Raw genomic sequence first — 15,830 nt, 5'->3', positions numbered from 1 at the left:
CCCGCTGTATTACGTAGAGAATAACTATTTGTGACACGCGTTGATGAAGAAGGTGGAAATCTTTGATAGCTCATTTCAGGATGGCCAGATCAAAAAAAGCAAAAATAGATGCAAAACTGCAGTTGAAGAGTTCATCATACTTTGAACATATCACATTAAGATCATTCCCAAAGAACATGTCAACGAAAGCTACATGTATCAGATGAGTAGTTTTTTGAGAATCAAAGTTTTTGACCAAAAATGGCAAAAATTGCTGCAATAATACAAATATGAAAATTTCACCACAATTTGAAGACAGTCCACTAGGTTGCCTCTAGGTACAAAGCAATGAGACGGTAATTCAGAGAAAATGATTTTTTGACTAAAAATGCAAAAAATTGCCCAAAAAATACAAATATGAAAATTTCACCACAATTTTAACAAACCTGACAGAAGACAACCCTAGCTAGGATCAAGAGCATTAAATTTCAAAGCAACCCAACAAGAGCTTTGGGTGAAAATGATTTTTGACCAAAAACAGGCAAATTGCCCCAAAATACAAATATGAAAATATCACAATTATTTGAACAAATCTGACAGAGGCCAACCCTAGAATCTTGCATACCAAATTTCAAAGCAATGGGACAAGCGCATCATTACACCAAAGACCAAGATGGTAGGTGCTGGGATTTAGGAGTTTTTGCAGTTGACGGACACATATACATACATTGGCGTTGTATTTCAGTATGGGATGGAGGCAGTGTGGCATTACATTTCAGTATGGGATGGAGGCAGTGTGGAGTTGCATTGCAGTATGGGATTGAAGCAGTGTGGAGTTGTATTTCAGTATGGGATGGAGGCAGTGTGGCCTTACATTTCAGTATGGGATGGAGGCAGTGTGGAGTTGCATTTCAGTATGGGATGGAGGCAGTGTGGCGTTACATTTCAGTATGGGATGGAGGCAGTGTGGCGTTGTATTTCAGTATGGGATGGAGGCAGTGTGGAGTTGCATTTCAGTATGGGATGGAGGCAGTGTGGCGTTACATTTCAGTATGGGATTGAAGCAGTGTGGAGTTGCATTGCAGTATGGGATGGAGGCAGTGTGGAGTTGCATTGCAGTATGGGATGGAGGCAGTGTGGCCTTACATTTCAGTATGGGATGGAGGCAGTGTGGCGTTACATTTCAGTATGGGATGGAGGCAGTGTGGAGTTGCATATCAGTATGGGATGGAGGCAGTGTGGAGTTGCATATCAGTATGGGATGGAGGCAGTGTGGAGTTGCATTGCAGTATGGGATTGAAGCAGTGTGGAGTTGCATTTCAGTATGGGATGGAGGCAGTGTGGCGTTACATTTCAGTATGGGATGGAGGCAGTGTGGCGTTACATTTCAGTATGGGATGGAGGCAGTGTGGAGTTGCATTTCAGTATGGGATTGAAGCAGTGTGGAGTTGTATTTCAGTATGGGATGGAGGCAGTGTGGCCTTACATTTCAGTATGGGATGGAGGCAGTGTGGAGTTGCATATCAGTATGGGATGGAGGCAGTGTGGAGTTGCATATCAGTATGGGATGGAGGCAGTGTGGCCTTACATTTCAGTATGGGATGGAGGCAGTGTGGAGTTGCATATCAGTATGGGATGGAGGCAGTGTGGAGTTGCATATCAGTATGGGATGGAGGCAGTGTGGCCTTACATTTCAGTATGGGATGGAGGCAGTGTGGAGTTGCATTTCAGTATGGGATGGAGGCAGTGTGGCGTTACATTTCAGTATGGGATGGAGGCAGTGTGGAGTTGCATATCAGTATGGGATGGAGGCAGTGTGGAGTTGCATATCAGTATGGGATGGAGGCAGTGTGGCGTTACATTTCAGTATGGGATGGAGGCAGTGTGGAGTTGCATTGCAGTATGGGATTGAAGCAGTGTGGAGTTGCATATCAGTATGGAATGGAGGCAGTGTGGTATTGCATTGCAGTATGGGATGGAGGCAGTGTTTAATTGCATCTCTTGTTTGAGTTGGACAGCATGTGAACCCTACTTCATTGATATGATTGAAAACAACACTCAGGTCCATGAGTTTGTTGTGTCATACCTACAAAACTTTTTATTTTATTGCTGATAACAGCATCATACAGTACAACAAAACAACTTCTAATTTATTTCCTTTAGCTGAAATCCCCTTGATGTAACATTTGGGCTCCTAAAATGTATCTCAGTTACTGATCCTTTGTGTTAAAAAATACCATTAGAATGACCTCTACAGCTCTAGCTGATAACCAAAGTTCTCTTTTAACTGCAGAGAGTTTTGAAACCATCCAAATATTCCAAACGATTCTTTCAATATCTGATTGTCAGCTTATAGGAAAGATAAGAAGATTATCTCAGTGCTACTCTAAAACAACATGCCATCTGCCCGGTGTCTCAACCATATCAACCTGTGGCTGTGTCTCAGTCAATTAATTCCAAAATCTGGCAATCTCACACATCATTACTGTCTATGTCTATATCATATTCAATCTCATTTCCACCGCACACAGGTTTTGGAAACTGGTAAATAAACACAAAGACAAAAGACTAGACATGGTGATAAATAGTTGTTTCATCTGTACACAAGATAGTTGGCGGAAGTGTGTGATTTTGGGATAAGACAAAAGTTAATATTTTCATAGTGATTACAAGGCAGCTGCTGTGTTGTAAGATATCACTTTGAATTGTTTGCACTGTTGACAATCTTGTTATGTGATATGTTTATTATTAGTTTGTTGGACAACACCAAAAGCCATTATTCAAATATTTTTCATTTGAATTCAATTTACCTGGTGTTTTGGACTGAAGGATCTTGTGTATCTTTGGTTAAATTTGGAAACAGACGCAGAATGTCTGGAAGACTGTCTTTTTCTGAGGTAAACTAAGGGTACACACACACACACACACACACACACACACACACACACACATATATATATATATATATATATATATATATATATATATATATATATATAAAGCTGAAACAATACAGTAACTGTGTGTAAATGGATTAATGCCAAAGACTTGTATGTGTACTGCAACACTGCAGTGTGGGAGGAATTTACCTGATCTATTTTATCAGTTGACCTGGTATTATACCGGTAGTGTTCCTATTGTTGTATCTGTGCATTGCTTGTACATAATGGCTGGTAATCATAAATATTGAATGTTGAAGTAACTATCATCATGATCTAAAGTTTTTAGTAGAGTCTAGGATTCATTTTGAAATGTACACACACAAGAACCACATGGCACCTTTGGAACATTGACTTACATTGTGATATGCATATTATTTGTTATTACCAACATGAAGAAATACTTATGAATATAAAACTTCAGAGATTTCACATGATATCATGTTGTAATTGACACTACAACTCTGTAGCTCTGTTGACAACATGTGCAGTATCACTCCCTACTTTCACTTAGTAATTATTCTAGTGCTACGATATTTGGAACCGAAACTCTCTGGCTATTATAATTTGATCTTACAGTTTAGTAATAGAGAGTCTGTGCAGTGACAGACAAATGAATTTCTAGCTTTTGTTTAGAGACAAAAGATGATAATTTCTAGACACATTAGTTTCATTTGGCAGCATGAATAATACCTTTTTCAAATTAGAGTCTACATTCACATTTTCTCACACATTTGATTCCTCTGTGTACAGATCACAACAAAGAGTCCATCTCTATGAGTCAGAAGCAAAATACAGAACATCAAAACAATTGAATGTGAGGTAGCCATGTTGATTGTCAGACTTGTTAGAATATCTTTTGTCTATCTCAGCCTGCACTGACACCATGAAGAGATTAAATTTCATCAAATCATACATACACTAAAATCAACCATTGCTTGCTTGCACTAGTTAAAATATGACTATTTTTAGCGATGTACACGGCCATGTACAACCTGAACATTAGAATTCTCGTTTTTTTGTAGACTGTATCTGTGATATTGCAGACCTTGTGTCAATGCTGTTTTGCAATGAGAATGATGAAAGTAGGAACATCAAAGTTCTGGCTGCCATCTTGTCTATAAAATAGGGTTGACAAGGTATGAGAGCCAAAGAGGTCACTACTAAAAGCCTTTAGAAGATCTTTCTGCATCACTGAATCTAAATAAGACCACTACATGTCACAACTGTTAAGAGATATTACTCCATTAAAAATGAATGTAATATTCATAAAAGGTTTGTTGTGTGGCAGAGAATGACAGTACCATGCCATTATACTGGCTATCAATACAGGCATCACCTGTCCCATGTTGGCTTCCTATATGATTAGCGCTACACTTAGCCAGAATAGCTCAGTTCACTTTACACTTGTATTAATTTGCATTCTGAGTGCATGCCTACTTGTAAGTGAGTGTGAGTGTGTGTGTGTGTGTTTCTGTGTGTGTGGAACAGGTATCACCTTTCCATGTCAGTTTTGCCATCCTTGAGTACAATTAATCATTTTCCCTGGGGTTCTTCCATTCTTCATTGCAATGACTCATCATAAACTTTGACAGTAATGCTTTCCTTTCTAATGATATTTGAATGATGCCACAACGAAAGCTTCACAATCATGATTGACACACTATCGGTACACAGATTTACAATCTAACAGTCAAGTAGCATAATGCAGGACATCTACATGTTTAGAAACTATACAGTCACACCATAAATATGTATCTGGATAAAGTAATTATTTCAAGACAAATATATATGTAGTTCCACTCTCTGATTTCCATACTACAAGTTGACCACTCTATCTACATATCATCTACAGTTCACGTCTACCCTGTTATGCAATTTATTGTTATGGTGAGATCCAAATAAAGAACCAAGTTGTTTTTGTCGTAGTCTTTAAAACTATTCAAATAGCTTTGACTGAGTTTTTGGAATTTACTTATGTAAATTTGCATTGTCAGGGAATGTTTGGTCACCTTATGCTCCAGTTGTGCCTGAGGGGTAAACAAGCTAGGGGTCAAAGGTTAAAGGGGAAGCAATTCCTGAGTTGGTGCTCAAGACTGGCCTTCCCCTACATGCATCTGGCTGAATTCTGAAGACGTGACATCTTGATGTATTTAGTCTAGGAAGTAGATTGCAGTAGACACTGCGACAGCACATAGGTGATTTCAAAATATCAAACATGATGACTTATCTCACTGACATCTCATTTACAAACTATGTAAATCAAATAATAAATAGTAAAATGGCTTTTTAAGCAAAAAACAGAAACCATTGGTGTCATTTATTCTGAAATTGTTCAATGACCTCTTCCACTGATGATGAAATATTGGTTGGTCCTGACACTACATCTTGAAATAGACAAGTCCGCTCAAGTAATTTATCAGACTATCTGCATATAGTGGAAGCTGACAGGAAAGACACCTTTGTTACCTGATATCATTTTGATCACTGCATGTGAAATGTGCATATATCTTGACATGTCACAGTTGTCTTGGAACAAAGCCGTATCTCAGCACAGCAAACTATACTGTCTTTCACTTGCAAAACCTACATACCATTCAGCCTAATTTAAATGAATCATTAAACTTGACCTTATTATGGCATTTAATGTACCTTGCATAAAACAAACAAGAAGAAGACCAAGCCTTCGAACGGGGCATTTAAGTATAAATTCGTAACAATTAAATTTTTAGTCAAAAACTAATCAAAATGGACAACAGGCATTAAGCAGAACACACATAAATTAGGACAGTCAAATTTAGCATACAAACCATTATTCAGGCTTCTGAGACAAGAGGCAACTACGACTACTACGTGTACATGTATGACCCTGGTCTGTCTTTTATCATCCGTGTGTAAGTCACACAGGTCAGAATGTGGACAAAGACAAAGACAACTCTGTGAAGGCACACGACAGTGACATACTTGTCATTGAATACTGGCACAGCCTAGGTGACCCACGTCACTTACAATAGGGTGTCAAGCAAATAATGGATTCCCATAAAATAGCCACAAGAGTACAGCACACAATAAAGCTGTATTATTATTTTGGTGCTAATTTCACCTCATAGTCACGCCTATCAGGACTCTCAATAGCCTGTCATTAAACATAACAGTGTGGTTTTATGACGCTTGGTAGAGCTACTGCAAGCAATATTACAGTGGCCACATATATGACATCTCCAACATGACATGTCTAGAAACATTATGTACAATTTACAAAACAATTTCTACGATGTACCTGCACAACAGAATCAATTCTTGCCAGATCTTTAAACTAAAGACATTTGACAACTAGAATGAATTAAGATTTGTGATTATGCAAATTATTTTAAATCATGACAAAATCTTAAGGATTCGTTAGAGAAATCAATGAGTCATTTATCAAGTTACCTTCAATTCAATTAAAACATTGAGATGTCTTTAAGACAACATTATTACGACTTGTAATTAACAGCATAAGGCAGAGAATCAGCATTTGGCAATGCATAACTTCACATGTTGACCACACATTATTGATTGAGATTTGTGGTTTAAAACAAACAGACATTGTAATGATACAAATGTGAACTCTTGTATTTCAGTAGCTCTGTACTACTAGACTCCAGTGTAGCATCTGACAAATAGAGTGAATTTTCAAATCGATATTCATGTTTTCTGAGGTAAGTTGAATTTGGTTAAAATAAGATGGGTAACTGAAGCTGAGAAAATCTTGCATGGATGTTGAACCACAATTGCTACTAATTGAGCAATGAAATACTTACATAGATAGGCAATCCACTCTCTACATTCTTGTCAACTTAATATGGTCTGAAAATTCTATAAATGTAAATTTACCTATTGATACTTATTCAATGTGAATATAATTGATATATGACATCACTATCAAGCTGTTCCTTGCAACGTTTTATCAATGTGGAAGGTCAGAAAAGGAGAGTTGACCCCCCTGCAAGTAGAGTGGACTTTTCCAAGAAAATTGAATTTCATGGTGAAATTGGAGAGCAGTAAGGTTAGCTAGGTCAACTCAGCAAGAAGCATATGCTGAATGTTTGCCCTTGGGCTGTGGATTGGCAAAGACAACATAATGTGGCTTCATCCATTACAGGATGTCTCCTGCTCAATTTACACTTGTCTACTATGAATTCAACATTTTGTCTGCTTGTAAAACTCTTCAACATTGGTATGGAGATGGCTGTTACAGTGTGGGCTTGGGCTTTTCCTGCATGGAAGTGATGCACTGAGGGAATGCATCACACCATGGATGTACATCCATGATCAACATCCATGATCACACTGTTTCACACTGCAGTAAAAAAGTTCATTGCATCGCATTCAGCTTTCAGGGTGTTTTGTAAAGACTTTTAGAAAACCAATGTTTGTATTGTGTTTCTGATTTGTTGAAATCCAAACCTGTCCAGACAGGGAAATCCTTCAAGTCCTCATTGGTGAATCAGATACTAAGACAATAGCATTGCTAATTCCAGTAATAGATTGAATATGTTATGCAACCTATCCATCATTGCCTGGGTAAATATACAAAACACATACTGCATGTCTTTGGCATTACTTTATCAACCATCTCAGTAAATACCATCTGATAATGTTTGATCATACCTAAGTGATTGGTTTTATTATTTCAACTTGAACAAGAACCAATTTAAGCATTACCAGTGGTTGACAATACAATAGATTGACATGGTATTACTAGAGACATGTTGGAACAGATTTTTTTCTTTTTACTTTCACAGTTTGCAATGTGTGAATGTTTCACAGAATGTGTTGTGAATCATCGTCTAGAAGCATTTCCTGTGTCAGAACCTCTGCATGAAATCTGAGATGCATTCTTATGGCATCTTGTCTGAGTCTTAACCTTGATATGTCGATCTCTCCATACTGATTTAGTGTAATGTCTCCGCCAAATGTGTGCATGTCTGGCTATCATCTAGTAGTACTGAATATTCATCTTTGGACAATCAAAGATAACAATATCAAGAACTTTTACTTTTTTCTTTTCAATTTCCTTTCTAACTCAGTTCACAATAAAATTCTTTGCATTCCAATCAGTTTGACAAAGTAATGATTCTCTTTGTTCATAATAAAATATGTCAACCATTTTCTCTCTTTACATTATGTACTTGCCTTTTGTTCTAAAATTACATACGCTATAATGTTTGGGTGAATTTCCATTTTTAAATACTTGCAAAGAAAACATGTTAGATCTTCTGGACAATAAAAAAAAAATGGGCAAACGAGGCACAACCTATTTGGTTTGAGATTTTTACAAGCTGGAGCGCTTGCTTGTTTGTATAATGACACAACTGAAAATGAAATACAGCACTGGTCATTTCATAAAAATCTTACCAATGTCATGGTGTGAACTTTGAAACCTTTACAGTAATAGACAAAACAAATGTCATGATCAATTACCAATTCAAAAAAACAATCTGTGTTCACCAGTTTTGAATGCAAAAAGTATAATATCAAAACATCACCAGATGATCTACAAACTCTATGATCACTTTGTGCATGTATGGGCACATCCATGGTATCAATAATTGAGATAAAAACAGTGTTATATTTCTTGGGGGAATAGAAAATGTATATGTCTGGTGATTAAATACTGCAATGGTATCAGTTTGTGTATCAGATAAAATTGATGCAGTCTTCTCTAATATTGGCTTAAATACTTCTCCGTATAATTTGGTTGGGCTGTTCTTGTCAATGAATATTTGGTGTAAACCTTATCAACACTGTAGCATTAGATTACACTTCATTGAGATGAGATGTTGTACAGTGTTAATAATGAAGAAATTGTGGATATGTTGATGTCTACATAGTTGAAGAGACATCTTCACTGCACATTAACAATTCAATCTAAACAAATTTTCATGAAAACTGGAATCAACATTGATAGCCAATGAATAGAAATGTACAACGGAAGCAATGGAACAGTCATTGACCCTTGATGATGTTGATGATGACATTGATAACCACACAATCAGTCTTTAACCGATAATTAGAGTAGATTTAAATTGTTTATTTCACACCTTACAAGTAGATTGGTGAATGTATAGGCTTTTTTTTCTCATTGTAGTCTTACACTTCATTCTTATTGTACTCTCTCTCTCTCAATCTCTCTCTCTCTCTCTCTCTCTCTCTCTCTCTCTCTCTCTCTCTCAACAGAAGCAAGTTGTGCAATTCTCTTCTCCTTCCAGGCTAAGTTTTCATTTCTTGTAGTATTAATATTGTTGGAATCAAAGTTAAAATGAACAGGTTACATACAATACAATTTATTAAGCACAATTTTGGGATGGGAAGGTACACAAGATTGCTATTTTCACTACATTTATGGCTACATAGTTGAAGATATGAGTCTAGTGAGACACTATCTGCATGTACACAAAATGAAAATTAAACCCAGTAGTCATGGTATCATCATTACATAGTGGATTGTGGATAATGTCATTCTGTAGGTGTCAGTATAGGGGTCTCTGTCATTCTGTGGGTGTCACTATAGGGGTCTCTGTCATTCTGTGGGTGTCACTATAGGGGTCTCTGTCATTCTGTGGGTGTCACTATAGGGGTCTCTGTCATTCCCTTTGGAAACACACTGTGAGTGTTAATGTATCTGCATGTGATTTCAGTTCTACTCTTGTTAACTTAGTTTTGAGAAGATCATCTAATATCCAAATGTTGAAATTGGTGATAAATATGATATTCTTATTTCAATATTCTGATTTCAATATTATTAGCAATATTCTTATTTCATTGTTATTCCACTGTTGATATTCTGCAATTGAACTAGCAAACATAATATGATTGATAATTAAATTTAACATTTTGTTGCCTTTTTCCTGCAACACTTACAAATGCTTTAAAAGTTTCAGTAAATTGTAAAGTTTCCATGACAATGCTGCTATTTGCACCATAACAGTGTTAAATTAAGAGTGAATATTAAACAGCTAATTGAAGCGATTAGGATTAGCTTTAATAATGGTTCACAGAAGCTGAGCACAACAAACTCCATTGAAAGCAATGTTTGATATCCTCTCCTTGGTAAATTCACATTATATCTGAGTATTGCACAGCACAGGTCAGTCCAGTGCATTTATGCATGTGGTGATAGGGGTGGTTAAAATATGGTAATTAAAAATGTCCATAATTTTCATGCTACACCTACACATGTATAGCAAACAGGTGGACATGCTGTATTTTAATCAACATTATTTGAATGCCAAGTTCTTTCTCAGTCAGCTGTCATCACATGTGATGTTTTGGCCTTTTCTAAATTGATCATAAAATGCATGCCAGAATAGAATGGCTTTGACCTCAACAAAAACAACAACGTTGCCACTGCTGGGCAGTATTTGAAAAATTTGATACACTCAATACAGATATCTGACATTGTTACTGCACTGTATTCTAGCCTAATTGTTGGTATTCAAAGATAAATTGTATTTTTAGATCAAGGAACAATACAATATTATTTACATGGCCATGATGCAAACATTGTGAAGTGGAAATTCCAGGGGCAACTTAAAACACAAGTTTTAGAGAAATGAATAGCGTCAATATGACAATAGCATTACAAACCTGGTTTATCAAGGTTCAACAAAACATTTTAAAGGGTACAAACCAGTTAAACTGTCTATACAGGGTTTTATATATTTATTGCGTTGTGCTGAGTAAATACTTTCACTGGTGAACCTATTTCCATTTTAATGAGCTATTGCTCCTTGAAGAACATCTGTTGGTGGTTATCTGAGTCACTGACATATTGGCAGACGTATGGTGAAGTCCATGCTAGTCAACTGCTGCACAGTTGAGTTTCCTACCAACGTACACCAGATTACAATCATACCAAACATGTTGGTACTGGAACTCATACAGATGATAAATTAGCATGCGAGCAGTGACTGCATGACTTTGTCCCACAGCTAGTATCACTGGGGAGACTTGTATTGCAAAGCCTTTTTAATGATTGGTAAATAAGATAAAAGTGGATCTAGGCTTTAGACAAGAACCCCTTCAGTCTAACTAAGTCATTCTGCAGTCATGAAGATGAACTCCACAGCTTATAGAGGCCACATCTCTGATACCTTATCAAGTATCAATAAACTGAACAAAAGCAAGCATCTCACTAGTATCACAGTTACTATACAGTTCAGTGTACACTTCACCATATTGTACACTGTGTTCTTATTCAGACAAATGTGGTGTGGAGGTTTGTCAATCCAGTAATTTCTTTGTCCCCAGTAGAACATAAAATGTACAATATGTCCATATGTCCCTTGCTAATCCATATTGGTTATACAACTTGCCAGCTATATACAACAACACAAAGAGCTATTTGTAGAGTAGATTTTAAATGTAGGGGCATATATCTTATCCAACCCCCCATAGGGATACTGGCCTGGTAATAAACATTCAAGGAGCTGTCCTTTTGTATGCTGATATCCAGATGACAGACTATTTCATTTAAAATCATGAAAGCTGAAATTCAATTTGCTGATTCCTGCCATGCAAATGCTATGAAACACAGCATATAAATTCTGACTCTGTAGTTAAAAGAAATATGCCAGATGGTAATTCAAGTCACAATCAGCAATGCAACTCCAGTCCCTGCTAGCACCTGGTACTTCCCTTGAATTTTAATTGAGCATTTAGAATTTGACAAGCAACAACTTGAATTGATTGGCTTCAAATCTATCCAAGCGTGATTCTCACTGAATTAAAAATTCTTCTACCAAAAAGTGCTGCTGTAATACCATGATTATATATGTATATCTATCCATTTGAAATCACTTTAAATGGTTCTTGCAACCAAAACTGAAAAATAACCCACAAAGAAACATCATTTCCCCGTTAATACTCATCCAATGACTGCTAAAAACACTCCTCTTGTATTAGCAATTACCATAAATAATGTTGTTACATCTACAGGTCAAAAAATGAATTTTCAAATGTCTTTCAAAATACAAACATAAATAAATTCTTCCTTCATTGGCAATTTATTTTCATGACTAAAAACTTACACATTCTATGTTTGTCTAGGTACACAAACAAAAGGAATATCGGTAATAATCTGTATTAGAGAAAGTTGTGATCCTGCTCTCTGAAAGTGTTCACTTGATTTTATGTCAGCCATTTTGTTTGTGTCAGTTGTTTTGATGTCTTCCATACAAGACCTGGCTTGCTGCCTGGTATTAACAGGCACCCTAAAGGCTTTCTGTAGTGTCTTTTAGAAATAGTACAAAGACAGCATTATTTACCACAGACCTTGACAGACAATATGGTAATTATCAATTCTGAATATGCAACTTGTTATTTGAAAAGAGAATATTGGATTAATAATTATGTAGATGTAAAAGGTCAGATATTATATGTGTACTAAGTTTGAATATCAGAGTGTCAAGTTTCTATTTCCTTATCACTGATTGGTATTTGTAGTACATACAATTTTTGTATGGGCAATTGTCAGAATCAAGAATTCGCACAGTTCTGAACACAGTGTATTAGTTGTTAATGTAACCATTTAGAAACCATACAACAGTAAACACATGTAAAGAAACTGAAATACAAGCTGTTGGTATTCAATTTGCCGGTATATATTTCAAGTCAACTATTGGAGTTAAGGGTCACTTTACATACATTTTTAAGTTGGTGGGAGTGTTGAACTCTACCTGGTCTAAAGTGGAGGCTGTGAAGGTCTTGGTTGAGATTTAATCTGTCTCTTATAAATGATTGTATGTTTATGTACATAGTGATCATTGTGGCCTTATGGCTGGGTGGGCAAGAGTCATAAAATTCATGTCATACACAGCACCAGACAAAAAACGCAACTCACAAATAGATGTCAGCAGCCATACAACACACAATCACCTGGGCTGGAAGGGAAATAATGGCAATTGTATGGAGCCGTAATCACACCTTTTGCATGTCAATCTCCTATTGTTGAGCTTGTCAAATAAAAACACCGGAGTCTGAAAGATTTAGTCTATCATGAAACTCTTGAAGTCTTAACCTCTGTGTCAGTATAAATTATACAGTCTGTGTACTTGTTTTTTGTTACCTGACCTGTTTTGTTATTAAATCATCTGGTAGCTACCGACAATCAGAGTCGGCTAACACACCTCCACTGTCATGTGGAGATCACAGCATATTCCTTATGTAATCTCTTCAACAAACAAATCCTCTCAAAAAGAGTTTTCTACTATCTATTGTTGCACATCAAAGCAGTCTTTTCTTTTCTTCTGACCTGACAAAGCAGTGGCACTAATAGTTCTAAATTGGAATTACATGTAATGAACTCCAGCAGAACACAACATGCACGTAAATCCCGTCTCAGTAATACCTGGTTCACTTGTCAATAGAGCGCCTGACTCCGCCCACACATCTCTCAGCATTAACAAGACAGTAAAACCAAGATAAAACTACCTTATTATGTCACCATAAATTATTAACATTAAACAAAGGTTTTATCATTACATTGCCTCTGTCTTCAGAGCTACTGTTTATTGACTGTATATAATGAGACAAAAATAGTCTACTCCTACAAATCCTAACAACTTCATTAAAGAGTCAGGTATGTGCGTCACTTTGACATGATTTGACATAATTCACCTTTTCAAATAACCCTGACAACCTTTCAACAAAGTACCCCTGTTGACCCCTGGAAGCTCAATGACTGATAACATTTCAAACTAGACATCACTAAAAACCTGCACCACTCACTGAGAATAACATTAACAGTTGAAAATACCACATACCATTTCATTAATTCTAATTACCTACATTAAGTCATGATTACTTTTGCTATTTTTAATTATTTGTCTCATTTTTTTACTTTAGCAGTTGTCATTTCCCCCCATACTTTACAGTTCATGATCTGCCTACCCAAGTGTACATCAACTACCAAGATAATGAATTTAAAAAATTGCAACTCAAAATTTTTGGTTAAGTACCAACTTAAACAAAAATATTTGTCTTTGACAATTTTTTTCAATTATGTTAATTAGTTTCAATTAAATTGCTTTTAAATATTATATTTTCACATATTTTCCTTTTCATATTTCTTAAAATGACACATTCTAATAATATATATAACCTTTATCTATTAAACAACGCTGGTTGCTGTGAAACTCTTTGTGCTATCATAGGCACTGGTAAGAGCCATTGTTTGATAACATGATACCGGAGATAGATGAAACATATGGACAACGAAAAATGGCAAAATAGTCTGTGGACAGACTATTTTTTAGACGGAGATACTGAATATGCCTTAACGATATGGAGAATGTGGAGAAACTCGCATCCTCAGCACAAAAACTGAATAGATTGCTGAAATATCAAAAGCAATATATTCCAGTGTGTACCAACAAAACATAAATGAACACTGTACACCATGTATATTTACGACTATTGTGCATTCGAGAATATTATTCAGTGCTCTCGGAATACTAACGACACCTAGGTTTAACGTTGAAAATTAGCTACTTCCTCCGATCGTCATCGAAGAAAGCCGAATGGATCGCGGGATATCCACGATAAACGGTTAAATCGTGTGTACCCGGCAAACATTTGCAACACAACGTACCTTCTCGTCCCTCTTCGTTTCTTCTCCCTTGTCGGTTTCGTCCTGTCCATTCACGATATTCTCCCTTAGACAGACTGGTTCTATTCCTTGATCCTCTGCCTTTTTCATGATCATACACCCCTGTTTAGTCTTTTCGGTCATTAACCCGCCATCGAGTCCTACTAATGTCGCTTCTTCAGTCGCCATCTTCCACAACAACAGAGGCAGTGCACTGCACTAGAACAGATGTGATGTCTAGAAATCACGCTCACGAGTTGTATTGATCGCTCCCTTTACGTTGTCCTCGTTCCTCAATCACGACAAAAATCGATACGAACAACAAACTCTCGATCTACAATAAATGGGGTGGATCTGGAAAAATTCTCTCAATGACAAGTCTCCGTTCTCAGAAAATTGCACAGAGAAATACAATACAGACTTCTGTATTGAGCTGGCTCTCGATTATAACAATAAAATCCGATGCGCATGTGTACGTTTATTTTTGCTCGAGCATCGCGGAAGCATTGTCCCTCTAGCGGCTAAACTGCACATTTCCCATACTATTGTTTATTAATGTAAGGCGGAAGTGGTTACGTCATGTTAACGACCGACCTTGGTGGTTTTTTAGTTGTGTGCTCGACGTTTTGCGGAGTAATGGTGTACGTAAATTTTAGCGTGTATTTTTCACCATAAATTAGATCATGAATATCATGTTATGCATGGCACCAGATTTCCAGAATCGCTCGTAACTAACTCCTTGTTGAGGCACTGGTAGAATCTCGCTGCTACGCTAAGTATGAGTATCCGCCCGCCCTAATCTATTTTTGGGACGGCACGTGTGTGTGTGTGCATGCTTATAATAATAGATAGGGGCACGCGAATGGGAGTGGAAACCAAGGTACCGTTAAAAGTAACTCACACTTGTAATATCGCCTTCGAAGATTGCAATGTTCCCATTCTTAGTGTATTTAAACGTAGACCTTGGAGTGAGAGCACACTACAACGAATGTATACATGCAGTACAGTACACATGCCGTAAGTCTAAAGAATAGTACAATCTTGTCGAGACTAGCTGTGCTACAGCGGTTCTGCTATCTATCCTGCCTGCCATCTAGATCTATCCTGACATTGCTCGTCCGGTTCCTTCCCCAATCCATTTTCAGTGTACATAGACACATTCAGTGTTTTTCATGGGAATGACCGCTTTGTTTGAAGTCTTCATCATTTGTCCAGTCTGGTTGAGAACTGTGTAACGACTGGTATACGTACCACAACCAATGTCAACGAACCATCCCGGG

At 36.8% G+C, this 15,830-nt stretch overlaps 1 protein-coding gene across 5 annotated transcripts in view; it reads right to left on the bottom strand.

The window, feature by feature from the left end:
• Positions 1-15,015, bottom strand: part of LOC139152140 (RNA binding protein fox-1 homolog 3-like) — a 109,475-nt gene extending 94,460 nt beyond the window's left edge. For 4 of the 5 annotated variants that reach the window (XR_011556570.1, XR_011556571.1, XM_070725237.1 and 1 more), the window contains exon 1: positions 14,554-15,004. Coding sequence is in view for 2 of the 5 variants with exons in the window: in XM_070725237.1 (XP_070581338.1) it covers positions 14,554-14,739 (186 nt within the window). In the remaining 3 variants the exon portion in view is untranslated. Of the gene's footprint in view, positions 1-14,553 lie in introns of all 5 variants that reach the window. The other variant, XR_011556568.1, reaches the window with a different exon arrangement.
• Positions 15,016-15,830: the final 815 nt, after the last annotated feature.

Source organism: Ptychodera flava, chromosome 15, assembly GCF_041260155.1.
Source record: "Ptychodera flava strain L36383 chromosome 15, AS_Pfla_20210202, whole genome shotgun sequence".
Lineage (NCBI taxonomy): Eukaryota > Metazoa > Hemichordata > Enteropneusta > Ptychoderidae > Ptychodera > Ptychodera flava.
Note: the sequence above shows the minus strand (reverse complement) of the source record. Positions and strands in the feature narration are given on the sequence as shown.